Raw genomic sequence first — 27,508 nt, forward strand, 5'->3', positions numbered from 1 at the left:
TTGTGTTGTTCTAGTTACTAAAATAATGCAATAAAAATATCTAGAAGATACAACATTGATGACCTGTGTACGATTGCTAAAAATATTATTTTTAACATATTTATAAAATAGATANATATATGATATTTATACAACATAAAGAAACTGTCAAAGACCTATTTATTGCATGTTCAAATTCAATTTCGACGAAAAGTGGACATACAACATGTGTGCTTTAAGCCATCGATATATAAAAGTAGAGTTCAATTAAATCACCCACCGAGTTTGGCTTTTGTTAATTCATTAAAGAACACACAACATATGTAACATATATACGTGTCCTTTAATTTATATTATAATATATGTACATTTACGCGGAGATTGTTTGTTTGACTGAAGCGCGCGGCGGAGAGAACCGGCGAAAAATCATAAAAATCGCTTAGCGTGACTCGTGAGAGAGTCGCAGCCATCGTCGTCCATCTCGGGATAAGAGAGAGAGAGAGGGAGTGAGAGGAGGGATAAGGGAGGGCACCGAAAACGGCTCTCTCGGACGGCGGAAGTCGCGTCGTAAACAGAAGAATGCTCTTAATAACTCCGCGATAGTTCGCCGAACGGAGAGACACTCCCCCGGTCGTTCTTCCCGCTGGTGCACTTTCCCTTGGAATTTTCCGCGCAGATCACCTCTCTCAATTTCTTTCTCCACTTCCTTTTCGCCGCTTATCCATATAACTCCTCTGTTTCCCGATCCTCTTAAACTCACGGGATCGAAACGCTCGATGCGAAACCGGCTGTAAACTTTTCCGAGACACTCGTAACTCATAAGTATTTGCTCTCTTTCCTGACTCATCCGTTTTCCTCGCGCTCCTCCGTGTCGCGGTCATCTTTCCGTTCTCGCGTGTAAACGGGGAAGGAATCAGCGAACATGTTATTCGGAAAAGGGAAGCTTGTGTCAATTTGTTAGTGTGGGGGTAAGTCAAAAAGACGATACAAAATTCATTGGTTCGCAGTCGGCGAGTTGAGATTGCAATTTGTTTTCTTTTATTTTGAAAAAGTATTTTGAAAAATTATTTACTTGAATTATTAGCTCTGTGTATGTGTGTGTTGTTTTTGTTTTATTTGAGCAAAAATCTTCATCAATATCTTTTGATAATAATTCGTTCCGAGTGATCGATCTGCGAACGCGCAGATCGATCGGAAAAATTAATATCCGGGAAAGTCAGTAATAACGTAAGTTTGCGGCAACGCGTCCGAAGATGCCCGTAATCAAGTAAGTTTTCGTTCGTATTTTTTTCGGAATAAACTTGGACCGAGACGTTCGAATTCAATCGCCGGATGATTGCGCGCGCTTTTTCCGAATCTTCGCTACCATAGTCGCTGACGAAGTTTCTCTCTTTTTTTTGGAGTAACAGAAGAAATTCGAACGAGCTGCGCGATTTGTTCCTCGAACACGAAACGGTTGTTCGCACACTAGGTGACACACATTTGGAAAGATAATAAATAAGTACGTAAGTTTTTTCTGCACTTCGGAGGTTTCGCGGATGTATTCGCAGCTTTATAGCATATTAGAGATATCTGTTGATTTTTTATGTCGCATATTTTTGATTTAGAATCCTGTTTCCTCGCTCTTTTCCGAGATAAGAAAAACGAACTGTCGGGCACACACGACAGAAAGTAATGCCGCCGACGTGATGGCAGACATTTCCGTAAACAGGTGAACGAATCGATAAGATACACACTAAATTTGTCGCATACTTTAGATTTTCTCTGATCTGTGTAACGTTTGCGCGCATGAGCTGGGCGCACGTTATGCTTCAGGTGCCATTTTCCGGGTCGTGATCTCATTTGTTACATCGCACGTGTACGCTTTACCTTGAAAAAAAAAAAAAAAGAAAAAAACGCAGATGCATATTTCAAAATTCCTCGTCACTTTTGCGACTTGAGATTTACTTCGGCGAAGCGAGATCGATATTCGCCGAGATATATTCGAATAACGACTGACGCTGATTGAACTCCTCTTCTCCACCTCCCCGTTGTAACGAAATAAATAAATTGCGAGGGGAGGGAAAGAGGAATAGAGCGGAAGTGGAACTCGCGTGTAAGTGGAATTGCGGAATCGCCTTGCGAATGCATCCCCGAAGAATTCGGGGAGGGAAAATTGCACATGCATTCTCAGTCTTCCCGAGGCATCAGCCAAACCGCGAAATATTTGTCGGTTGCGCGCGAATGGCTGCGGGTGGAGAACCTGTCGAAAGTCCGTTTTTCAAGACATAATCGGGTCAGGAATAAATCGAGTCAACAGCGCGCGCGTATATACATATATATATATATTCGGAAACGTTTCCGAAATAGAAAGATAGTAGCGGAGAGACCGTCTCTCTCCGGCGGGAAAGAAAACAGCAGATATTTTTGCGTACCGCGTTGTAATATTTCGAATGGGTTTTTCTACTTTGTATCGCGTAAACTTCTCTTATATCTCATCGTATGTATTTTTCATCAAGTAGACGCTACGTGCCTCTCCCGCACCAAAGTCGCACTAACAAGTTGTAAGTCGCGCGTAATGCCGCGTGTTTTGTTTCAAGTTTAAAAAAAAAACACAATTATTTATTCCTGGAAATAAGATAGAAAGTTCGACAAACTGAAGTAATATTCCCCCTTCTCTCTCTTCTCGTAACGACAGAACTCTCGAGAGTCAATAATAAAATATTTGACTTCTAGAAACGCTCGCGACGACGACGACGACGACGACGACGGTAACGATGTCAAACGTTATTTCACGTTGGCTGAACGCGCAAATTTGCATTCAACGATCGACGCGCGCGTGTCGATTCGTTTGTGTCTTCGCCTAGATTCTAGACCGAGAATAGATACGGATCGGGATGGTTTTCCCTTGCGCGTTCTTAATCCCCCGATCATTCTCTGACGTGAACGGAGCAGTTAAGATGCCTTATCAGATACCACTGACCTCTCCCGTCAATCACAACGAGGACTCGTGATGGTTCCCCTCTGATGGATTAGGGCCATTAGCGTTTGAAGCGGCTTTTTCAAGCGGCGTCTCAATAATCGTATCTTTACGTTAGATCATCGTTTTTCTCAAAAATTCTCGCGATTTTCGTTACCCGAAACTGCTCGCTGAAAACGCGAATAAATATTCCGTTTAATTTTTATTAAAAAAAAAAAAAAAATGGTTCTCGACGTAGCTTCTCTCTCGTTTAAACAATTCATTTCCCTCTTCATTAATTTACACGTAACCCGCACTTCTGTCGGAATGCGTAACGAACGTCGCGTCGTTCGCCGTCACGGATGAGGAGATCAAACGGCCCGAAATCCCGTCTAGAACACAGCCACAGTCGAGCTTATCTCCGATCGACCGTGATATTTTGTACATCGCGTGTTCTCACACAGACGAAAAAAAAAAAGAACCTATGCGCGCGCTACCAACAGACACTTTATTTTTTTCGCGCGCGAGAATTGAATTGAGAGGATTCGAAATTCGTTTTTCGGAAAATTCGGTTTCGGGCGCGCGTCACGCGGTAGGAAATTGCGAAAATTCGATTCTTTCGGAAAGCACAATGCGCCGCGTATATTTGAATCACATCTGGTGAAGATGCGCGTGTGTGCGTACAGATGGGGGACAATACACGGGGTACGTGTTTGAATCGCACATTCGCGTGATAATATGGTACGTGTGCGCGTAACACGCATGTGTATGTGTGCAATAAATATAATAAAGCGGCGAAATTTCATGTCTGCGTAAACGGCGGTTGTGATAGTGCGAAGGGAGCGCTAGATATCACGCGGGACCGGTTCATTAAAATGTTTAGAGTTATATATACATACGCCAACTCTCTTGCGTTGGCCGCGTATTTTAGGGAGGGTTGGCGCGACGATAAAGCTTTGTTTCACCCATTCGTCCGGTCTGTGCGGAGAGAAGCGAGGAGGAGGGGGTGCGATGATGGAGTGCCGTCGGGCGGGGGTGTAATGAGAGCTATACACAAGGGGTCATAATGCGATTACACCCGAGGGCTTCAGCTACCCCTGAACCTGTCAGATTTCCACCTAAAGCTCCGCGCGGGCTAAGTACCCTCGTGTGCAACGAGAGTAGCCACACAAGAGAGAATCACCGGTCAAGAAGACGACGACGACATTCGTTTTTAATTCGGACACTTTCGTGTGAGTGTGTGTGTGTGTGTGTGTGTGTATATATACATCGTATCGAATAATTAATTCTAAGAGACAAAGTAGAACGGGAGAATCTTTCGGGAGAGGAGTAACCCTTGAGGTACTTTTGCAGATCGAAACGAGTCCGGAGTAGGAGGTGAAATAGGAGTCCCGGAAAGCGGACACAATTTTCTTAATGCCTCTCTTTAACTTTCTTTCTCCCCCATTTACGTTCTGTGTGAACGGAACGGGAAAAACACGAGTCGAGACGTTTCCAGAGTTCGGGGGGAGAACAATATATATATCCTTTTCCGGAGTCAAAAAGAAATCGATGCGATTATTTGCATCCCGACGAGGTGTATGCCGCGTGTACACGGAAAAAAAAAGATTTGCTAGAATAGCAAGAAATTTGTTATTACTATATGGCCAGCAAAAAAACATTTGTTAAGTTTGGTAAAATTTTTGTTTTGCCAACAAAACATTTTGTTGATGAAACAAAAAATTTCGTAGGGTCAACCATTTTTTTTTTGCTGACCATATAATAGCAAGACTTTTTTTTTCCGTGCACATACTCTTGAAGTATAGTAGTTGTTTTACGAATGTGTTTTACATCGAAACCAGTCAAAAGAGAAACGACACAGTAAAGTATTATACAAACGTTTGTAAGCAATTCGCTGTCTTTTCAATCTCGAGAAAATTGGTTTGACAAGTTTCAGCGAAGACAAAGAAGAAGAAAGGGAAGAAGTAGAGGGAAGGGGGAGATGGCCGCGACTGTCACATCTGTTGCTCTTTCCGAGATGAAATGCGTTCTGATAATATGGAACATCGGAATAAAAAACAACGAGTTTTTCGCGTCTCTCCCGACGGACGCGTAAAGTTCAAGAAGAGATGCTGCGACGTAAACGCGACGACGTAGCTCGCGGCGTTCTCGTACTTACATATCGCAACGTAGAATTCCCGGATCCACCGACTCGTCTAAAAGAATAGTAGGAAATAGTAAATATTTTCCGAGATATCTCTCTCTCTCTCTCTCTCTCTCTCTCTCTCTCTCTCTCTCTTTCTCTCTTTCTCTCGGTAGACGCTGCGTCTTGGACCCGTTCCAATCACCAAGTTCGGACGTTGACTCTTCCCGAACGTTCGTCCGGTCGGATTATCATTAAAAGAGAAAAGTACGCATGGCTTTTTCTCTTTGCTGTAACCTCGGTGTCTCCGGTTCCGTTAGCAAAATTTTCAGAGCGCGCATCGCGATTTATTGATCAAACAAAAAGCGTCGACTTTCTCGGACGTGTGAATTGAAATCGATTTTAAATTTAAATCAATTAAAATCAACGCGAGAGACTTTCGAGGTTTCGCGCGAGTTAACGACAATATTAGGCTCCTTGACCACTGCCGATCACTGCCGGACGAGGGCTGTTCGCGAGTGTACTGACTGATCTCAGACAAACATTCGGCGTTTCCGAATCGAGAGATAGGCTCATTAGCATGAAATTGTTTCCGATGTTATTTGAAATAACCCAACCCCCGGTTGCCGATAACAACGTTGAATGGCGTTTACGCATGATTAATTGAAATCACACAAATATCTGCCGTTCGCAAACATCAGAGCGTAAACGGAATCGACGTGCGCGGCGAAGAAATAGTCGAAAGTTCATTTATCACTCTCAGAAAATTTCCCTTTATCTGCAATGCGACGATTCTTACATATACATATATGTATATCCCTCTCTTCTCCCTTCGCTTAAGATAAAAACATATATCACGTAGTGACGGATCTGGCATCTTGCTCGAGGGAACTTCCGCCGAATATGACATGTATATCTTTGAGGAATTTTTTTTTTTTTTTGTTTTGTTTGTACGGAAAGAATATGCGCGGCGGCGAGTGCGTGCATATCTCCGAGCAATTTTCCGCGCCGCCCCATGACGATGATCCTTTAGCCTCCGTAATCTCGGTTCCGCCTTATCTATCCGTTCGCGTTATTATCGTCGAGCGCGTGCTCACAATGTGGATAACTCGGAATTGTCTGTTTCGCGGACATTCAATGGCGCTTTCTATCTACACGTGTGTATTTTTAAATATAAAATTACGAACATTAAATTCAAAACAGTTCTTTTTTTCTAATGACAAATTATATATTACATTATTACCTCAATTATTTTTACGAACAAAACACGTGCCCTTTCCTTTTTATATATTTTAACTATAAAATTATATACAAAAATTGAAGCAAAATTGTTTTTATGACGAATTACACGCTACATATTGCCGCAAATATTTTTACGTACAAAACACAATAGATCGATGCGTGTAATTGATCACCGAACATGTCTGTTCTGTGATTGTTAAACAGAGTTTTTTTGTTTTACGTATGTGTTCTAAATAGAGAAAATTGCGAGAATTAAATTGAAATTTTTCAATTTTTCATGACATATTTACATATTTTCAATATTTTTGTGAACAAAAATACGATGGTAGAAATGCGATCAGTTGTCAGATTCTTATTCTTGTCGACATAAATCCGCGAGCTGGCAAATCAAGTCTTTTCAAACGTTTCTCGTTTTTTCTCTGAGCTCTATGCAACCGCTCGGAGATGTTTATTATTATCCAGAGTTACTTCGTACACACGACGCATCGATGAAGTTTACACTCGCGCGCGGGTACCAACCCACATTAATCCGGTACCAGGCGCATATTGCATTATTCAACACCCCCGGATTTGTTTCCCCCCGCTAGTTCGGAGATGCGTTAGTTTGCCGGTGAAAACGCGTTCGATGTTGCCAGCAATAGTTTCCGACGATTGAGTTCGCGATTCAGAGCCGCCGAATTATTCATCGCGTGTTCGTTTCTCGAACTCGAATGTCCGCCGCGAACGGGGGCGACAGACATAATCTCCCACCCCCCTGGCAGTCTTTAATCAACGTCGTGTTTTTTTTGTCGCACACGCACATTCGAGAGAGAAATTATAATAAGCGACAATTATTTATGAAATTTAAATATGCGCATTTTCATTATTCTCATTTTTACGTATTCATTGATCGAAGTGCTCGATCGAGAGACTCTTGAATGTTAAAAGAAAATATTATTAACTTTCAATGAAAATCTCTGTGATATTTTATACCGCAGAGTGCTACCGCGCCGCACTCTTTCCCTTTCTCATGTGTATGATCGATTAATGTCCTTTCTCATCTAGCCACGAGAGGCAATATTGGAAATGCTAATCCGCATGAGAATAAAAATTGACCCGAGATTATATCTCAAATTATATAAGCACGTGTTCTATAAATTATATTTTTTATTAATAAATTTTATATTGAGGTTTTTACACGGCGACGAAGCTACGTGTAATGAATTTCAAGTGAGATATAAATATTATTGTTGTAATATATTGTAAAAAAAAAAAAAATTAATGTGTGTGTGAATACGTGAGCGCGCGTTAGATCGTTAATAAGCTGGGAAAGATAAAATACAACGTGAAAGATTTGCGACATATCGCGCCTTCACTCCTCCCCCAATCTTGACGTGTTTCGCACGGAACATTTCTCAACGCGGGGGCGTTTTGTTATACACGCAATTATTTTCCACGGGGAAGAAATGACGTCGGAAAACGAGAAATCGATTACGCTTTGCCTCGTGTGAAAAGATCGTCGTTTTATACGCTACGAAAGGGGAGGTCTTCTCTCCATAAATGAATTACGGCAACCGGATGTCACCTCGAAGACCTCGCAGCGGGAACGCGCCGATTGTCGGCGCCATTAATTTAAATACCTCGCCTTTCGGTCCCGCCATTAAATTGGCGGCTGACTTTCGCTCGCAATCCAACGAACTAAATTAACTCTCGTTGGCACTCCGGCTTCCTTCTGTTTCGTTTTCCCTTCCTCGCCTCCCCCTCCCCCGCGAAGTCTTTCAAGTCTTCTTGAAACGTCTGCAAACGTTTTGAAAAAATTCACCCAATGAATCGCAAGTTCTTCTATTTATCAGACTGTAAATATTTTTTGAGTCAATGGAATTTGTTTTTTTTTTCTGTTTTTTTTTTAGAGAAAAAAAGACATTAAAATTGCGTCTCTGATTTCTCGAATAGTCGAGCAAAAAACACCTCGCTTTTCTTCTCGATATTTTAATAAAAAGAAAACTTCTTTCTCTGTTTTTTATTGTATAAAAAAAAAACCGGTATTGTTTTTTGAGATTCGATTTACTTAGGTCCACCACAAAATATCTTCGCAGACAGTTTCTTTTGGGTAGGTACGAGAGCTCGCTTATGCTAGATACAGGCAGATTGGAACTTACAAAACCCTGATTCCGTATTCATGGGAAGCATGAGGATTCCTTCAATCTCGACGTGGGCTGCGGTTTCGGAGTAACACTCGCCGGAAGACCCCGGAGCTTGCTCGACGAGAACACGAACACGAACACGAACACGAACACACACACACACACACACATACATACACATACACATTCACACACACTAACGAGAGACTGTCGATAGAATTCAGAAGATACACCGTCGCGGTTATTGGAATGCCATTGTGATCGTCTTGCAAATACCCCGTCGTCATTATTCTAGTATTATTCTGGAAATATCTCTTACGCCGGTCTCTCTCTCTCTCCTTCTTTCTCTCTCTCTCTTTCTCTCTCGGAGCATTTCGAATCGTGTTGCACAAAGTTTTCTTATCGTTATAAAAATTTGAACCGCGTGTAATTCACAGAGAGAAATGAAACCGTGAACATTGAATGTTCCATTTCGTAGTTTAATCCCCGTCTTGTTATCTGATAGCACAACCGCGAACTAAGTTCTCATTCGATTTCGTATGGTGTTGTAATTTTCACATATTGGAACTCGACGTACGAAATCCGCGAACCGAATGCGGAGCGTGTTATCGCCGGGAGAGATGTATCCCAACTCAATTCAAGGTGTTCCACCTACCACGCAACGCACGTATATCTATGACGTATTGAATGCAAAATTGTTAGGAGATTTTATATTTAAGAGAAATATTTGTTTTTTCTAAATAGAATAGAGAGAGAGAGAGAGAGAGAGAGAGAGAGAACGTTTTTTTCTTTAAGCAGACGTTGGGATAATTAGACTCTTATTTGATTCGTAATTTATCTACGAGTACATGTGTGGGGATGTCGCGCGTAGAAAAAAAGAATTTTTTTTTACGCGCGCACACACATCTCTCTTTCTCTTGTGTGACGTTCACAATTGAAAGGCGTAATTGTGTAACCAGCGAAAACGCCGAGAAAGTTTTATGCGCGGGCCCGTGATCGAGATCTATTCCAAATTTGCATAAATGTTCGATAAATTCGACATGTTCTACAGAGAGAGGGGGAAGGGGGTCTTTGCGTGTAGTCAGATCGATCGTGCCAGAAATTGCATTAGCGGAACAGCGCCTCTCAAAGTGTGGTTCTGCGGACTACCACAAGCTCATGCGGAAGCTTCGCCACGAGTGAATCGCCAGACACGACCGCCAACAGCATAATTCGCGGATAACTACATCTGGGCAATGGTTCTTTTGCACTTCAACGTACAATGGATAGAGCACAGTGCTCAATTCCGTCTCCCCAAATTTGCGTCGGTAACGCGCACCGCACGTTAAATTATTTAATGTGCGCGAAATTGTTTCTGGAGAAAAGGCACATCTCGTGCGCGCGCGCGCAAAAACAAAAACCGGAGAGACGAAAAATTTCATTTTTAGTTGCGCGCTTCCCGGGAATGCGGATACAAATAAATAAATGTAATTAAATTACGCGTGTGCAGGCGTAATCACAGATATTATCGCACACATCGCGCTATTAGTGCGCTAATTAATGTTTAACCAACGTTTAAGTTTGAGAGAGAATAATTGTCGACGTTTTTTGAAACCGACTGGATGTCAACTAGATCGCATTTTCTTCGCAAAAAAAGTCATCAATAAATTGTGTTAAAAACTGTTGAAAAAAAAACTAGATAAGATGGTCTTTAAAATTGAAGAGAAATATTCGACTTTTCCCGGAACGGGAAGAAAGTGTCGAGCGTCACACACAAGTGCGGATCGTGCGTTTAATGGGGCGACGCGCGTTGTTAAACTCGTCCCGCACACGATTTTCTCCGTGTGCGTGACAGAGTAGCTGCTGCCGCAAACGCACTTTGACTTGAAACTATGCGGCATACTAACGAGACCAATTTCAAGTGGCACGTACACGCTCGGCGCATTCGCGTGCGCCCGGCGCGCATCAGCACGTAAGAGAGCATCGCGCGCGCACGCGCTCGCTCTCTCACACGCTACCGCTCTTCCGCAATCGAGGGAGCGTTTCTGTTAATGAGAGACATTAGTTTAATAACTCGTTAGAGAGAATTAGCGGCGGGGGTTCCCCGAGTGTGTGTTCCGCGCGGTAAATCCTCTATCCATCAACACACCGACGGAGTTTTAATCGGCTTTTACGTCGACATAAGTAATTAATGAACACGCAATGTGATGCCGTTAGCGAATGTCGTTTCGTAAATTCAGTTATTTCACTCTTTGTTGATTCCTTTTTAATCACCGTAGCGCGTGTTCAGTTCAATGTTTCGTGCAAATAGAATAATGCTATTGTGCGTTGGGCGGCAAATGTGCGAATTTGAAAATAAACCTTGTCGTCGATGATTTCGCGAATTTTCGCGACAAATGATAAAACCTCCCCTTCCGGGAGCCGCGTGTAGCCGCGCGACTTAATGACTTCAAATCGCGACAGATATCTCTCGGATAAACCGCGATCTCGGTTGCAAACTGGTTGCGTTATATCGACTTTGGGCGACGGCGGCGGAGGAAATCCGTTCCGGCGGAGAAACCGCTCGGCGGTAACTCACACCTCTCCGATCGTATCGAATTAGGATTACGTAATTCTGGTTTGAATTTCACATTCGTACCGTTTTGACGTTTCTCCGTGTTGATTTTCTTCATTTACGCATAACCCATTCCGCTGATTTTACTCATATCACGCGTGCGAAACTTGTTCGAAAAGTACTATGCTAATACACACGCGTTCGCTTTCCTCAAGATCGCACAATTGTCATTAAGTTTCGTAACGTACTTTGCTTCACTCATCAACTTCTTGTCACAGCAATCCCCCCTCTGCCCCCTCCTACCGATTTTTTTTGCCGAAGTTTCCGCGAAGGAGAGTTCTCGCGACTCCCGTATAATCCGTCGGTCAAATGGAAAAGTTTCGCGAAAAAAGTTTCACTTCACTTTTCCGAGGACCGTGCCCCTGATCTGCGCTCATCTTCTTATCTCTCCGTCGCTCATCTTTTTTCTTTTTTTTTTTTTTTTTTTTGTTCCGTCTTCACGCGCCTCTCACTTTATCCTCCCCGTATCTACTGCGAATCGTTTCCCGATCTGACTTCCTCCTCCCCCGTCCTCCCCCCGAGAAGGTTTTTGCATTCTTGTTTCGGGGGGAGGGGGGAGTGACGGCTGGGAAGAGTGATTTTTAAAATGTCTGAAAGAACCGACGTGGGGCCGTCCTCGTTCCTCGTGCCTCTTTTTGTCAACCCTCTCTTCATCAGCTGCCGCTTTATTCCGTTTTCCCTCACCATCGCACTCGTCCGCGCCTTATAGTCTTATCTGGATGGGAGAGAGGGTCGTTTGCTCGATGAAATTCGAGTCTTCCCCTCCTCTCCTTCCCTCTTCCCTGTTTGGAAGAGGAAATCCGACTCTCTGCTTTTCTTCGTCGCGGAAATGGAAGGACAAAGAAAACGCGGGACAATCAAAATTTAAGCTCGCGATGCTCGCGACAAAGTCTCGGGAGTTGCGAGAGAGAGAGAGAGAGAGAAAGAGAAAGAGATATAAAGTATGCTTGCGTAGTATCTCCGCGCGATCGGGAACTGTCTCTGAATACAGAAATGAATTTTATTAACGAATACGATACGCGCGTATTGAATTATCTTTTTGGCAAACACATCGAAACTCGGTTTGGTATTGCCATCGCTGTGTTCGCAAACACCGTAACAAGAATTCCTTATTATTATGATGTTTCTTAATCAAGTATATAAAATTTGCGCTGTTCCATTTTACTGCGCGACATTCCGAGAAGAGAAAGTTTCCACGGGGAATAATGCCATTTCTATGGAAAAGGGAGGGAGCGAACAAGAAGAGAGATTGAATTTGTCGTGTTATGTAGCAAAATAGCGAAGTTTTATCCACGAGCAACTGATAAAAGTAATCGAGCGAAGACCGAGCGAGAGAAAGAGAGAAACACAGCATCGCTTATCTGCGAGAAAAAGAAACTGCGCGACTTGAATGTCGCGAGTTCTCTCTCTCTCTTTCTCTCTCTCTTTCCCCGACGTCGTATAAACTTCCCAACTATTCGCGTCAATGTCTCCTTCCGGTTGTTATTGTTTCTGACCAGACGAAATAAGAGCGATGTCTCTGTAGACATCAGTAAATTTAAGAAAATGCGCGACGTTTGAGAGTTTTACTTTTAACCCTTTCGCTGATATTTCGGCGCCTACAGGCGTTTTCAGAGTTCGGTGTATGGCGTTTAACCAAGTCTCGTCATCTATCGACGCCTTCAGGCGTTCCAAACGATATCGCTCGAATGGCGCCTCGGAGGCGCATTCAGGCGCGCGTTCTGTATTTATTATCATTCATGTAGTTTTGTATTAACGCAACGACTTTTCGATGACTTTGCGCGATAATAATCATTTAACTTGAATAGAACTCGATTTAATTGTCGTTTAATTACGCGATCAAGCGTTCACCTCATGATCCGTGAAGTTACACGTTTGATCAGAGATGAGAGAGAGAGAGAGAGAGAGAACTAAAGTCGAGTGTTGTGCACAAGTGCGGAGCGTGCTTTAATACTTCGTGCAAGCTGCGTCAAATTGTATCTCGAGAAATGCGAATGCAGCTACGACTCGAGAGAGTAAATTTCTCCGTCCCGAAGTTTCTCCCATTGCTCATCACGAAGGGAAAAGGAGAAGGAGAGAGAGAGAGAGAGAGAGAGAGAGAGAGAGAGAGAGAGAGAGAGAGAGAGAGACTCTTCCTTTAATTTCATGTACGCGTACATAATCACAAGGCATTGTAACGAGCAAGCGCGACGTACTTCTCGTTAGCGCCGTTGTTGTTGAAAATGTATCATATCGGGAACGTCTATGCGCGAAAATTGCGCATCAAGAGAAAGTGAGGAAAATCGATGTCAGAAAGCGAGCTGGTTCTCTCGGAAAAGAAGATTGAGTTGATTTTAGAAAATGTGGAGACGTCGCTTCTTTTTTTTTTTATTTCCGCAATTTATCGCGTGGAGTTTGACAACATCCGAAGGAATTGCAACAATTATCGGTGTATTTTATGTAGAGAGGCGATAAATAAAAGCGTTGAGCGCTTTTATTTGGCGATAATCCCGTATCGCGGTCGCCATTTGGTCTTTTCTTTTGCGTGTAATATTTCTGTCTTCGTTTCTCTCTCTCTCTCTCTCTCTCTCTCTCTCTCTCTCTCTGTCGTATATATCGAAAGCCATCTCGGAAAATTGTCGAGAGATCTCCGGGGATAGTCCGCGCTCGTATCGTCGCAGTGTATATTCCCGGATATATTCGACGGGAGAAACGTTCGAATTGTTCTATCGGTGGGAAAACGCATCTTAAGCTTCATATACACGTACGTGCGCAGCTTGCTTTCCGAAACCTGTTATCATTTATCGAGAGGAATTAGCGATATTAACCCGGCGGATCCTTCGTAAATCTGCCGCAGATCCCACGAGATTGACCGAGATCAGCATGCGAATTGGCTGCGGATGGCTATGAATATACATACACGTATGGAATACGTCGTGTGTATTGTATTATACGTACTTCGCGTACGACGGGAGAGCGAAAAGGTGAGGCGCGAATTAACGGCATCGCGAACTGTAAAACTGGAAAACTGCTACAAAAAAAAAAAAAAAAAAAAAAATTTGCGATGAAAAAAAAAGTAAAGATTATAATTTACTTTGACGAATTATATTTTTTGCGCGCGCTTCCTGCCGGTGTGTTTTATAATAGAGTGCGGGAATTTTCTTTATATCCTTTGAATTTTTACATCGAAGTGAAACGACACAATAAAAATTCGCGCGACTCGCGAAATAAAATCCCCTTCACGCTGATATTTTTGTTACCGGTTCTTATAATGCGCGCACACAAAGCCCATGAATGTCACAATGAAGCGATGCGTTACGTTGAACATCAGCCCTGTACCGCTGGTAATCTCCGGCCGTGTTTCAAAAATGCTTTCCGCGGATTTAACGCTAGTACGGTTACAGGAGTTTTTGGAAAAACAGTGCATGAAAACTTGCGACGAAAAATAATTCGGGGAAATTCACTGCAAAATTGCGAGAGCGGCTCAAACAGAGTGGAGGAGAAACGTTTGCTAAGTTTTTATTAAATTGTAAAATATCAATCTTTACACGCCCTCGCACACACACACACATATCATAAAAAAATTGCTTTATCTTTATATTTCATATTTTTATCTTTATACATTTACGTTTATTTTACCTTATTTGTGTTGCGAACTTTAACTTTACGAGCAAATACTCCCGTTAATTTTTAGACCGCCGGCATTTTTCCATTAAGATAGTGTACTTTTTTTCTCAATAATTCGTGTATATTAATAACATACATGTTATGTGGAATTTCGAAGTTTGTATGAAGCCCAAAAAGGGGGAGAGTTTTGCGGTGGGGAACAGAGATCACATATAGAAAAATTTTTTTCCGGAACATTGCCATGTTTTAGTTTCTGGTTACCAATTAGTGTAAATATGTGAAATTTTGAATTTATGAGTAATACTGACAATACGACCGAGTATGAATGTACAGGGGCTTCTATTGAAAAATAGCGTAGAATAAATGGAGAATAATTTCTCATTTTTGCGCATTATTCAGTATTTACATTTCTTTTATATTTCACATGTTCTATAATTTTTATTCTTCCGTTAACGAAATTTGTATGATAGAATCGCTCACAGTAATTAACTTTCATCTGCGTGTGTGCGCGCGTGTGAGTGAAATAGCAAAGTATTAATTAATAAATTTATAATTAACTAAAAACTAATACTATAATTGGTATTTGGCAAATATAAATAAACACACGTGGTTACATATACATATATACAAAAGCGAGTACACTTACTGTATATTTACTACGTATATATGTATTAATTGATAATATTTTACAATCAATTAAACACACGCGCCTTTGCATGTTGTAATTAACGAATAAATAATTTTTCGTGCTATTATTTACGCGTGTCATAATTACGCGTATTATACTCGTATCTTAATTAAAACGATAACCGTGAGATCGTGCTGTGTGGTCGTTGAAAGCAACGCGAACGTATTTTGAGGTATATCTTATTTTTTATTTAAACGTAACTGATGGGTCGTAAGTACACGCGGAGGGGAAGGGAAAGGGAGGTCTGTAGTACGATGGGGATCGCAAGAAAATACGGAAAGAAGTCGTCGCGAGAATTTCCGGGTGGATCCCCGAGTGCTTAACGTGTTACAGCGAAAATGCGGAGAAACGGGAAAAAGAATGGGCGCGGAGAGAGAGAAGTTACACAGTGACGGCGAACAATACTGCGGGATGAGAGATGGAAGACGGCTAATGCGCATCCACTCCGTTACAGATAAATGGATTAGCTAGTTACGGCGAGCGCGCGGCGAAACGAAAGGTAAAAGAGCGAGCGTCGGACTCGGGAGAGAGAGGAAGAGAGAGAAAGAGAAATATCGAGGGAAAGGGTTAAGAACCGATAAAAAAAAAAAGCGAAGAATGGAGAGAACCGGTGATTTGGCGTGCGGGGCGTAAATACTTAAGAGAACTCGTTACCGCTCACGATGTACCCTATTCATTCTGTTGCACGATCGAATAAACCCGTTTCTGTCTATCTCCGGAAAAAAGTAATTAATATTAGCAGGCGTTTCAACGTTCGCGATACTCTTCGACAAAACACAAAAAGACTCGAACGAGACAAAATGACGAGATAAAATGACAATTTTTTAACGATATTAAATTCAATCTCGTTGAATATATATTTCTCAATGTTCATTTCCCGATGCGCGCGAAACGAAATTACTTTAAATCTTTGATTTACCTTCCTCTTTCCCTCTCTCCTCCTTATGCAAACAAATCACGCACGTCGTTACGGATATGTGAGTTGGCGGTTATACGTTTATTTTTCAAGCATTAAAATCTAATGTGAAAATTTTAATTAACTCCACATCTCTCATCATTTATGGATGTAATAATATTTTTGGATGCAACATTGCACTCGACATGTATATTACATGGCAAAAGGTGTTTTAATTTAAAAAAAAAAAAAAAAAAACTATTGTTTTATTAAGACAAATGTATGACTTTTATGTATTTTTTTCTTCTTCGCATATGTGCGACAATGTAATTAATAAAATATTTTAAAGCAAAAGTGTTTTTTTTAAGCACTTCACGCATTACATACAATAGTCCATTAAACGGCAATAACACGGCACAAGTTTTCGTTTTCAAAAGAAGAAAAAAAATGTATTTTTGTCGACGTAATCGGTGACGCTGGTTGCCGCTTTTAATCAGCGCTCGTGTTTAAATCATAAAATCGCCCCTGGTGCTAGGTCAGGTACACGTTCTGTCGCTTTTATTTTTTTTTTTTTTTTTTTTTTTTTTTATCGCTTCGGAAAAAAAATATTTGCTAGTTAGCAGACGACTCCGGGGATTTTCGCTTCTACGTTTTGAATACCGGAAGGGAGAGACTGATCCATCTTCAATGCGCGGAACTTTAAGTATTCCGTGTCTTCGAAGAAAACGAAACGACCTGACNTTTTTTTTTTTTTTTTTTTTTTTTTTTTTTTTATCGCGTCGGAAAAAAAACATTTGTTAGTTAGCAAACGACTCCGGGCATTTTCGCTGCTACGTTTTGAATACCGGAAGGGAGAGACTGATCCATCTTCAATGCGCGGAACTTTAAGTATTCCGTGTCTTCGAAGAAAACGAAACGACCTGACCGCAGAGTTGGCAATAAGCGGGTTGACACACGTTCAGAGTCTTCACGGTTTGTTCGATGAAATTGGAGGTGTATTCTTGAGACTTTTTCAAACGTGACCTCTTTAAAAAAAAAAAAGAAAGAAAAAAAGTCTTGTGCGCACGACCTTTGACGCGCTATTGATACCCGGCGGCTGTGTAATCGGTGTGTCGGTCGATGAATAGGTCTTATTAGAATGCATCTTCCATTCGAGCATGTCGCTTAAATATGCGCATAGCGATTTTTAACGTAGACGAATCTTTTTTTTTTTTTTTTCAAAAACGCGAGGTACTTTTCAGGATTTTGCACTTACACGTCGCAACGACGGTTGTACACGGTTGTGAAATATGTTCAGCAAAAATATTACACCTCTCGCCTGCCATTAAACGAGATAATATACGTCAATCGTACGAACATACGATATACAAGATGACGAAAAAGTATCGGAACACCTGAATATCTCAGAAAATATAAGTTTTACAGAAAAGTGTTTCAGATAAAAGTTGTAGGGTAACTCTAATATTCACTCTTCATAACTCAAAAAGTACTTAATGAAAATAAACTTTAGCACAGTGTTTTGGAAAGCTCTTGAATTAAGCTATAGGAATTTGCAATAAAAAATAAGTTCCATTTAATTTAAAATCGATGTGACCGTGACCTGACCGTGGCGGCGCCATGCAAGGTCAAGCGATACAATCAGTAAATAGATCTTTTTAAACTCTACAACTTTTGTCTGAAACACTTTTCTGTAAAACTTATATTTTCTGAGATATTCAGGTGTTGCGATACTTTTTCGTCACCTTGTATATATGACGTGTACAGTAGCTTGTTTATATCGCTACGCAATTATTATACGGCATATATTATACGAGAGACAACCTACACGTAATCACATGTCAAGGATATTATGCGCTTAATATATGTGTAATAGCCTTGATATTGCGCAAATGGACTGATTCTGCGATATCAATCAACAGTAACAGACCAGCTAGTCGTTTGGCGAGCTCGTTTCTATGATCTAAATTGACACTGCTCTCGTGTTCGGTAACACACACAAGCACATCAAAAACAATCAAAGAAACATTCATTTAACACTGATTTTTGTAACAAATTTTTTTCCAACAATTAGTATTTATCGATTTAATATTTTTTTTTTAATATATTTTGTTTCTCTTTTTCTCTCACACACGGAGATCCAAATGTAACATGAATATGGCATCATATAAAGAGAGTCCAACGAACGCGCAAACAAATTTCCCGGGAAACGACGTCAAAACTGTGCGTAAACACCGTTACATGAGATTCGACCTTGTTCGGAGCTTACAGTTTATTAACGTAGATGAACGAACTTTGATCGTTTAAGAGAGAGAGAGAGAGAGAGAGAGAGAGAGAGAGAGAGTGTGTGTGTGTGTGTGTGTGTTATCAGTGCGGCGATGAAAATGTTCACTTTAAGGATTAACGCTATCCTTAAATCCTTTCTTTGTGCTTACATTTGCAGGTGCTATATTCACTCATGACCAAAAGGATAGCAGCACGGAGCTGGCCTTCAAGTACGCCGTTTACAAGATCAACAAGGACAAAATTATCCTGCCGAAGACCACGCTGGAGTACGACATCCAGTACGTGCCAAAAGATGATTCTTTCCACGCGTCGAAGAAGGGTAAGCGCTCTATTATTCGCGTCGTTGTGTATTTTTTTTTTTTTTTCATGTAAACGCGATTGAACGCGGCTTTAATGTATAATTCGAGATTTTTATTATATTATCATCCCCCCGAACTCTCTCGGTAAAAAATCTCACGTATCTTGGAAAAATTTAATATGCGAAACGTGTATGCGCGACCAAAAAAAAACACGGAAACAAAGAAACAAATTTGTACATCAGGTTTTTCTTCGCGCGCGTCTTATTTGCGGCGTTTAATTGCATTTTTATTTGCATTATTACGCGTAATCCACGTCGGCGCAAGAAAACAGCAATTTGGACTGACATTTGAGCAGCGTGGAAAATATTCCCGGCTGGATGATGGTGGCCGTGTAATGAAACGACGCCGTTGTGCCGCATCGCGCACACGCGTCCGTAAAGAAATTTCGCGGGCGTTAAAAAACATCTCGCGCTCATTAATCTCACGGCGGGCCCCCGCGCCCGTGTCAAAAATGATTTATTTCGAAAAGCTCGCTCGCTCTCTCTCTCTCTCTCTTTTTTTCTGTTTCCACGCGCAGTTACGGAAAGTTGCAAAATGTTTAGATGCGGTGCACATGGTTTATCGCTCGGCGCGAACACACGAAGTTTTTTGACCTATTACTTTATTGCGGTTCGAGAATTTTGAGGAAGACAACCACCGCGCGCGCGCTTTGTTGCGAAATGTTTTTGTTTATGTCGGCACTCGCAAAAGTGTCGCAAAACTGCTTCGAACAATTAATAGTTTTGTATCGGGAAACGATATAATTAATTTTAAATAATTTTATTAGAAGCGGAAGCGCGCGAAAGGTGATCTATAAAAGACGCAATGTTCGACGTTAAGTCGAGACAAAGAGCCGCTTTATCAAGGCAAAATCATGACAATCTCGAGAGCACTCGAGAATATCTTGAATATATCCTTGAGAGTCCTTCCAGTCTGGCGTTCTATACGCGGTGTAAGGCGTTACCGTAAGCAAAATTTATCGTCTTGACGGCGTGTATAAACTAACCAAGAATAACAGGCTTACTCGCCGTTCGCCGTTATTAAAGTAGCATACACGTTATTATCCTTCTCCGGCTCCTGGCTATCGAACATGTACTTTGGACCATTATCCCGGCTTGTATTCTGACATCGTTAAAAGTTTTGCTTTACTTGTACGGAGTGAGTTGAAAAAAAGAAAAACAAAAAATGTAGAAATAAAAATTCATCATTTTTCATTTTTCTCGCGATATTGTTCGCGAGAACTTTGTCGGCGGCAAAATGCGATTCTCATTGTGTTGCTAATATAATAATAATAATAATATGAATAGTAAAACATAATTAGTCACAGACAAACAATTGAAATAATTAATCACTTTAAAAACAAAATAGATATCATTCTTCGATTACGAGAGGCAGCATTGACTTGTTTTTCATCCCCCTCCCTCTTGGAAGATGCTCGAAAACGGCTCTTTTTACGATTTCGCCATGAGATTCACAAAAACGCCATAGTTGCAATTAATCCGCTATAGTCGCGTTGGTTTTTTTTTTTTTTTTTGCGTCCCGACACGAGCGCTTACAACTAATCCCAGTAGCAAAATCAGTCGCGAGTAGATTTGCCGTTCTCTTTTCTCGCTTTTTTTCCCCAGCAGCTGTCCCCCGGATTTTCCGTCATAATTCTTCGCAAAGCGTATCACGCTAGCAGACTATTTTATTCCGCGAAAATGGATCCTTCGCCCTCTCCACCTTCCTCTCCTCTCCCTCGAAATAGAGTTTTATAGTTAATCATGTTCGCGCGCGAGCGGCAACGCACGAACATATTGTGCGGACATGTGGTATACACTCGATCGTGCACAGAATGCTCATTTTGATTGATATTGATAGACGGAATTAGATAGCAAAAGTGCGCGCGCGCGTTTTCAATTTCATTAATCGTGCCAATCGCAACACGGTCGATAGTTGTTTTTTTTTTCTGACAAATAAAATTCTTTTAAAACGTTTTTTTTTTTTTATCAAATAAAATTTCTTTGTGGGGCAAAAGTTCAGCAGAATAAAAGATTTTTTACAGTCAATGGAATCTATCTTCGTTTACTTTTACTTCTATAAATGGCATTACGTTCTTTTTGTTTCGTAAAAATATTGAAAAGTGTGGATAGCGATAATACCGCGTGTGATATTACATAATTTTAGTGGTGCCATAGTTGTATAAATATAAGAAACGCAATCTCTGTCTCTCTTTTAACGGCTTAATATATTTGGAAAAAAAATAAAACAAAACAAACACAAAAAAAACAAACGTCCGGTTTCATTATATTCTCTTGTTCTTATAACGTGCGCAGCGTGAAAAGTTCATTTATGGAATCCGATTAGTATCAATTTCTATTAACATAATCCGTTAAAACATACGCATTCTCTCTCTTTCTTTCATATATTTCTATTTTACATTATATAAATATTCCCGACGCTTTTATGTGTGCGTGTGTGTGTGTGTGTAGTAATTCGATTTCCGGTATTGGACTTTTCGTATTTTATAAACATTTTTCATCTCGAAGTTATTATTTACGTTCTTTATTAAATTTTTTATTTATTAAATTCGCGCTCTCAACGTTGAAACAAAAGAAACGTGTAAACATCTGTTAAAAAGTGCGCGCGAACAGATATCATATTTTCCGTCAGACAATATTCAATTGTTCGACGTACAGCTTGTTTATACAAAACAGTATACACAGTATCTTTTTTATACAACTTCTCTCTCGTTTAAAATACAGTTTATCAAGGAAGCACCTGACCGACTTTAATTTATAGAAAACTTTATTATTTAAAAACCAAAGATACATACAAAACAATGTTTTTGTATTAATTTTGCGTTCAGTCGTCACTATTGTCAAAACAACCTTTCTTTGAGAAACGTATTTTGAGTTAGCGAAAAGTATGCCTCGAAGACGTCAGGCAATTGTTAATTTTCAGTTTTATGTCACACGTTTATCGACAGTTTTACGGTCACGTTATCCTCTTTTTTAATAGACTGTAACTCTGTAGCAGTCAATAATTTCTCTTGATAATTTCTCTCGACAGGCTCGATTATTTACACGCGTATGTAATGTGTATATATATATACACAATATAAATAATGTATATATATGTACAGCGTTACATTGTTGATGGCAATAAATCAGGTTAACTCATGTGAGGTTAATACCAAGTGCGAACAATATTGCAACATGCATCTACACTTTCAATTGCGTGCAACCGGAGAAACTTTTGCCGGTGGCATTGGCTCGGAATTGCCGCGCGGATCGATAAAACGTATATATACATGTATTGTGAACTGTGTAGTATAGGAAGCCACTTCGAAACCAGTTCGTGTCATAGTTCGCCCACAGTCTTGCTTTGTAGGATAGAAGATACTCTTTAGCTTACTTTGTTTTTTTTTTCACCCCGAAGCTCGTTCATTTATCACAACGGTTAACACAAAAAATAATTAATTCTGATATTTGCACATTTTGATGAGAACAACGTCGGATTTTTCTGTTATAATCCGACTTATTAAAATTCGCAACGAGAACGAGTTTGTTTTTTTTTAAATATTTTCGCTCTCTTTCAGTCCTACATTTTATCTGAATAAAAGTTTCGCAATTTGTAATGTTTCCTTGCACAATTAAGAGACGTATAATAATAACATAAAAAAACACTGTAAAAAAATAGAAAAAAAAAATATTTTTCATCATTTCAGACGTTGTCAGCTCAAATTCTCCCACACGAATTGTATTTAATGACGAAAAATCTATATCTTTCGGCGATTTAAAACACCCCTGGAGAAACTTACTGGGTTTGCAAGTTTCGAGTGTAGCAGACGTCGAAGCGTCTCGCAGGAAATTCGATAGAACCTCGTACGATAGCACGTACGCGTATAACCGTAAAAATCTGAACACCTGCATTCTTCGACGCAAATAACACTATTTTTCGACGGCAACGACGCCGTCGTGTGGTTTACTCTCGTTCTCGCCGGGTTATCATCGCGTCTTTACATCGCTCGTTTACACGACCGGCGCGTGTCTCAGGTTTTTACGTGTGTATTCTCCTTCATGCAAACTACGTTCTCTCGCGCTATGGCAACGTGACAAGTCGGCGCTAGCCAATGGGTTCCGTTTCTCGTTGAGCTCTCATAATACACACACATTGCACACGCCATTTGCCCGCGCGTCTGAAAGTGGTCCTTTACATTCAGTAGTTGCGCCAGAGATTACGCGAACGGTCTCGATTTTTCGCGTACGCGAAACGACAACGATGCAATGTAGAAAAAAATCAAAATTTTCAGTAACTTAAAATCTTGCAAATTTAATTTGTCGGATATTTGACCTTGAATTTTTTTAATTATTTTTTATTCGCGCGAGAGAGAGAGAGAGAGAGAGAGAGAGAGAGAGAGAGAGAGAGAGAGCAAAGTTCGATGGGATATTCGCTAACGAAGGGACTTTGCGCAAAACATAAACACGTAATTTCCGAAGTTGTCGGATGGAAACCAGCAAGATTCAGCGCCGTCGTTGCATTATGTCGCGTGTTCGAGAGTTGCTCTCATCGAAGAGGTGCTCCCGATTCCGCTCACAAGCACCGCATACTTCATGCACCGCTAGTGCTCTCAATCTTCGATCTTTGATGCGAAGGTTTCTCGGTCACGATTACACCGAACACGGTTTTCGAGCTGCGTTTCGGAACTCGACCATGAGCTACTTTCGAGTTTTTTTTTGTTTTTTTTTTAATGAACAGAAGGATCTCGAGACATTCTGACGGAAACAGAGAAAAAGTAGAATGTTTTATTTGTTCGATAAAAAAAATGCAACGCGTTTTGAGATGAAAATTAACGTTTTCTTTGAATTTGATAGAGATATTAATTTAAGAATAGAAATTTAATTTGCAGCTGAGATGAACTGAGGAAAAAAAAAACTACGCTTGCTTTCGCGTCGGTGGAAAATTAAATAATTCCAATTCACAGACTTCGCAAACGTGAAATATATTGTACATCGTCGAGAATAAACTTGGCAAACATTGCCAGTTAATTCGACTTGTTCGCTTCAAAGTAACAGATGTATTATGCACGCGGAACATTCACAAAGGGATTTTGCGGCGAAAAATTCGCGCGAAATCTTCTCCGGAGAGAAGAACGAGAACAATATACGAAACGCGTATTTAAACAAGAGCATTTGAGGGGCGGTATCGTCATTCGTAGAGGCAAATGTAAAGCCTCATTTGTCACCCCCGCGTCACATTCTTAGCTTTATAGTCGCGCGGCTATTGTTTCCGCATCTTTTGTGCGTCGTAAACGCTGGAATATGGCAGCGAAGGGAGGATGAAATCTGCAAATAATGGATACCCGCGGCAAATCCCGCGCGAATTTGACTTTCAGTTTAATCCTCGGAGTAGTTTAGTTCACCGTCAGAGCTGTCGCGGACCACCGCTTGCTCAACAATTTAAACTTTGCGAGGGGCGGGGGAGGGGAGGGGAACGCGAGAGAAGAGTTACGATTGTGTCGCTGTCGCGAATAATCGGCCGAGATCCGCGGAAGCGCGCGCGCGCACACACGCGCATACAAACGCGAAGAATTAATTCGATTTCGCTGTCGCGTGTAACAGATTATTCGACCGTCTCGCGAGAAAAATTTATTTCCTATCAATAATAATATTGTCCGATCCGGTTATTGGCCGCATTCAGATGTGTCGATGCGATTTTTTTCTTTCTTCGTTGCTTTCTTTATATACGTATATGTATATATAAAATCTACGTCGCAAATTCTCCAGGACACGAGGCCGGAAATTATGTTTATCGATTACTCGATTTCGAATTTTTCTTGCTGCCGCGAGGGCGGATTTGCTGTCGCGTGTGAATAAATCCCCGGATATAATACCGACAGCAGAATAAAAAGCTTAGGGCTATATTTCAGTCTTAATCTGCGTTTCCCACCGCGCCTCCTCCTTCCCTTCCATCGTCGATATATATGCGCGCGTATCCGAAAGAGAAAGAGAGAGATTCTTTTTTTTTTTTTTTAAATTCCCCGCGCTTTGTTCGTCGATTGCTGTCGCGTAAAGAATTCTCTTGTTAAAAAAAAAAACCTTGTAAGTTTGACTTCACAGCGGCATTTTTCAAAACAGCGTGTGTTCTATAGAAATTTCACGTTTGTTAGTTGCATTTTATTAAATTGCGTAAACACCGCGTTTGCACAACGCGTTGCTAATTACGCGATTGCTTTCTCGTTCGTTTTCCGCGGCAAGAAAGAAAGTTTTTCCGCGCGGTCGAGCGTTCAACAACGATCCGTTTTGTAAAATCGCGCACTTCCGACCCGCAGAGCGGGATGAGAAAAATGCGGCGACTCTCGCGCTTTGCCGATGCTTCCTCAAATTTCAATTTCTCTCCGTCACTCCGCCGCAGTTTTGTGCACACGTTGGTTTTCATCCTGACTCGCGAAGATGCCGGGAGTCGGGCAAAAGTACCGGCGCGGTGGAGGAAAGTGCGCGGCGCGCGCGGAGAGAGGATTGGCGGAGGAGACTGGGAAAAAGCAGGAAAAGGCGGATAGAGACGCGAGTTAGCAAAATAAAGAGCGGGCCAGACGGAAGGATACGCAAACCAGCCATATGTATACATATATATTATATACATATATATATCTGCATATATATAAAATACATATAGATACATACCCTGCCGAAATCAGTATCGACAGAAACGTGGCAGACGCCCCGAGTCGCGCGGTCCTCCCTCTCTACCCCCTTGAGTTGCATTCGCGGTTGCACGCAAACGTGCGGAAACATGCGCGAGAGAGAACACGCGTTCCATCGCGCGGCTCCCTCCCTCCCCGTTCTCGCGCTGTGTTCCTCTAACAAATTCAGCCGAGGAAATTTTTTATTTCCAAGATAGAACTTTGAAAGCGTTGCGCTCCGTCGGGAGATTTGAAAGCACGCGCTCACTTTAAATCAATAATGTCATTACGCGCAGCTTCCACCTTCTCGTTCTTCTCTTCCGATACCGGGAACGCGCGCTTTTTTTTATTTATGCGCGCGCGCGTGTGTATCATCGAATTATTTTATCTTTGGTGGCGCGCACACAAAACTCTTTGCAACGTCACGAGAGATGCGAGACGAATAAGATTTGCGGCAATATTTCTTGGATTCTTTGAATGCACGAGAACGGGAGAGGAGAGAGCCGCGATGTCGAATCTTTCGTTTTCTCCTCAGCTGACTAATCGAACGGAATCAAACTCGCCTCGCGCGAGAAGCAAGAGCGAGAGAAACAAGTTGCGGAGAAACATCGTAGCGACAGCGATATATATATATATACGAACGTGCCTCGGAATAGGTGCAAAATTGATTCAACGTCGAGCAAAGAGATTTAACGCGCAATTACTCTGATTGAACGAAACTGATGGTCTGACGGTACGGGAGAATTGCCGACATCAAAAGGACCGGTGCTCGACTCCTCGTTAAGGCAACTGAAAAGAGCGCTGGACATCCTTACGGCAGGATACATACATTGTTCCGTCAAAACGAGGCGCCGTCTTTCCGTCTCTCGCTATTGCCTCGCTCTCCAAACTCGCACGCGTAATCCACCGAGGATTCGAAGCATCCCGAGCGATTATTTAATGCAAAACGCATCACAAACCGTGAGAGAGCACGTTCGCGTCTTGCGCAAAAATACACTGAAAAGATGTAAATTATTTCCATATTTTTCGTGTGTCTGTTTGTTGCGTAAAATTCTCTGCTCCAATTCTGGCATTGTTGATAGCGCATCAATAAAATATTCGCGAATGTTTTGTTATATATATATTTTTTTTGCATTATTTTGTTTCCTAATGGATCGTAATATTTTACGACGAAAGATAAAAGCTTTATCAGTTATCGCGTAACAAAAATTTCGCGCGTGTTTAAAGATGAGATAGATGAAAGAGAGAGAGAGAGAGAGAGAGAGAGAGAGAGAGAGAGAGAGAGAGAGAGAACATAGTCGAAGTGTATAAAGATCAAGTCAAAGAAAACACTATATCGCGAAAGTTTGCCAATTCGAAACTTCGATTACAACGATTACACTTTGCTCGGTTCGGAGCAATGAGAGACTGTGCCCGATTGTACTTGCAAATACAAGATGTCGTTGCTGCGAAGTCACCCCGAGCGTAATGAATATTTCCGCGATAAAGACACGCGTAACTATACAGAAGTTAATTGACAATTTCGCAACAGGTCTTAAACGCGTTTTTTGAATTTTTTTTATTTTCTTGAACTTTTTTGTGTGTAGTGGGAAATATACGTGTAGAAAATATAAATGTAAAATATAAATGTAAAAAGAGAATCAAATTACAGAGAATTGAAGTAGTCTTTCGAATATATTTTATGTTGATTTAATTTTTAATTGTTGTACACACGCACTTATTGTGAATGATAAAATAATAGATTGAAACATTAAAAGCTATATCATCTTTTATAAACAACATTAACAGAATTCAATAAACTGTTGTTAATAATTTAATTTAATAACAGCACAGTTTATTACGCAATAATTACATACTTATTAACATTGCGCATAACTATAATACACACATGTGATGAATACTGAATTTACGCGCGTCGATGCACGTGTTCACTGACTCCAAAAACTTTTAAATTAAACGATCCGATAGATACATTCGCTCGGTGTAATACAATGATTTTTAAAAATTAATATTTTTAAAATTATGATAAATTAAAAT

At 41.0% G+C, this 27,508-nt stretch overlaps 1 protein-coding gene across 4 annotated transcripts in view; it reads left to right on the forward strand.

Annotated features, from left to right (window-relative positions):
- The window catches only part of LOC109859052 (glutamate receptor ionotropic, kainate 2-like), a 133,274-nt gene that overhangs the window by 14,402 nt on the left and 91,364 nt on the right, over positions 1–27,508 (forward strand). For all 4 annotated transcript variants that reach the window (XM_020436910.1, XM_020436927.1, XM_020436919.1 and 1 more), the window contains exon 3: positions 18,627–18,788. In XM_020436910.1, coding sequence (XP_020292499.1) covers positions 18,627–18,788 — 162 coding nt within the window. The remainder of the gene's footprint in view (positions 1–18,626; positions 18,789–27,508) is intronic.

This window comes from Pseudomyrmex gracilis, unplaced genomic scaffold (genome assembly GCF_002006095.1).
Source record: "Pseudomyrmex gracilis isolate BER0280 unplaced genomic scaffold, ASM200609v1 scaffold_7, whole genome shotgun sequence".
In the NCBI taxonomy this organism is placed as follows: domain Eukaryota; kingdom Metazoa; phylum Arthropoda; class Insecta; order Hymenoptera; family Formicidae; genus Pseudomyrmex; species Pseudomyrmex gracilis.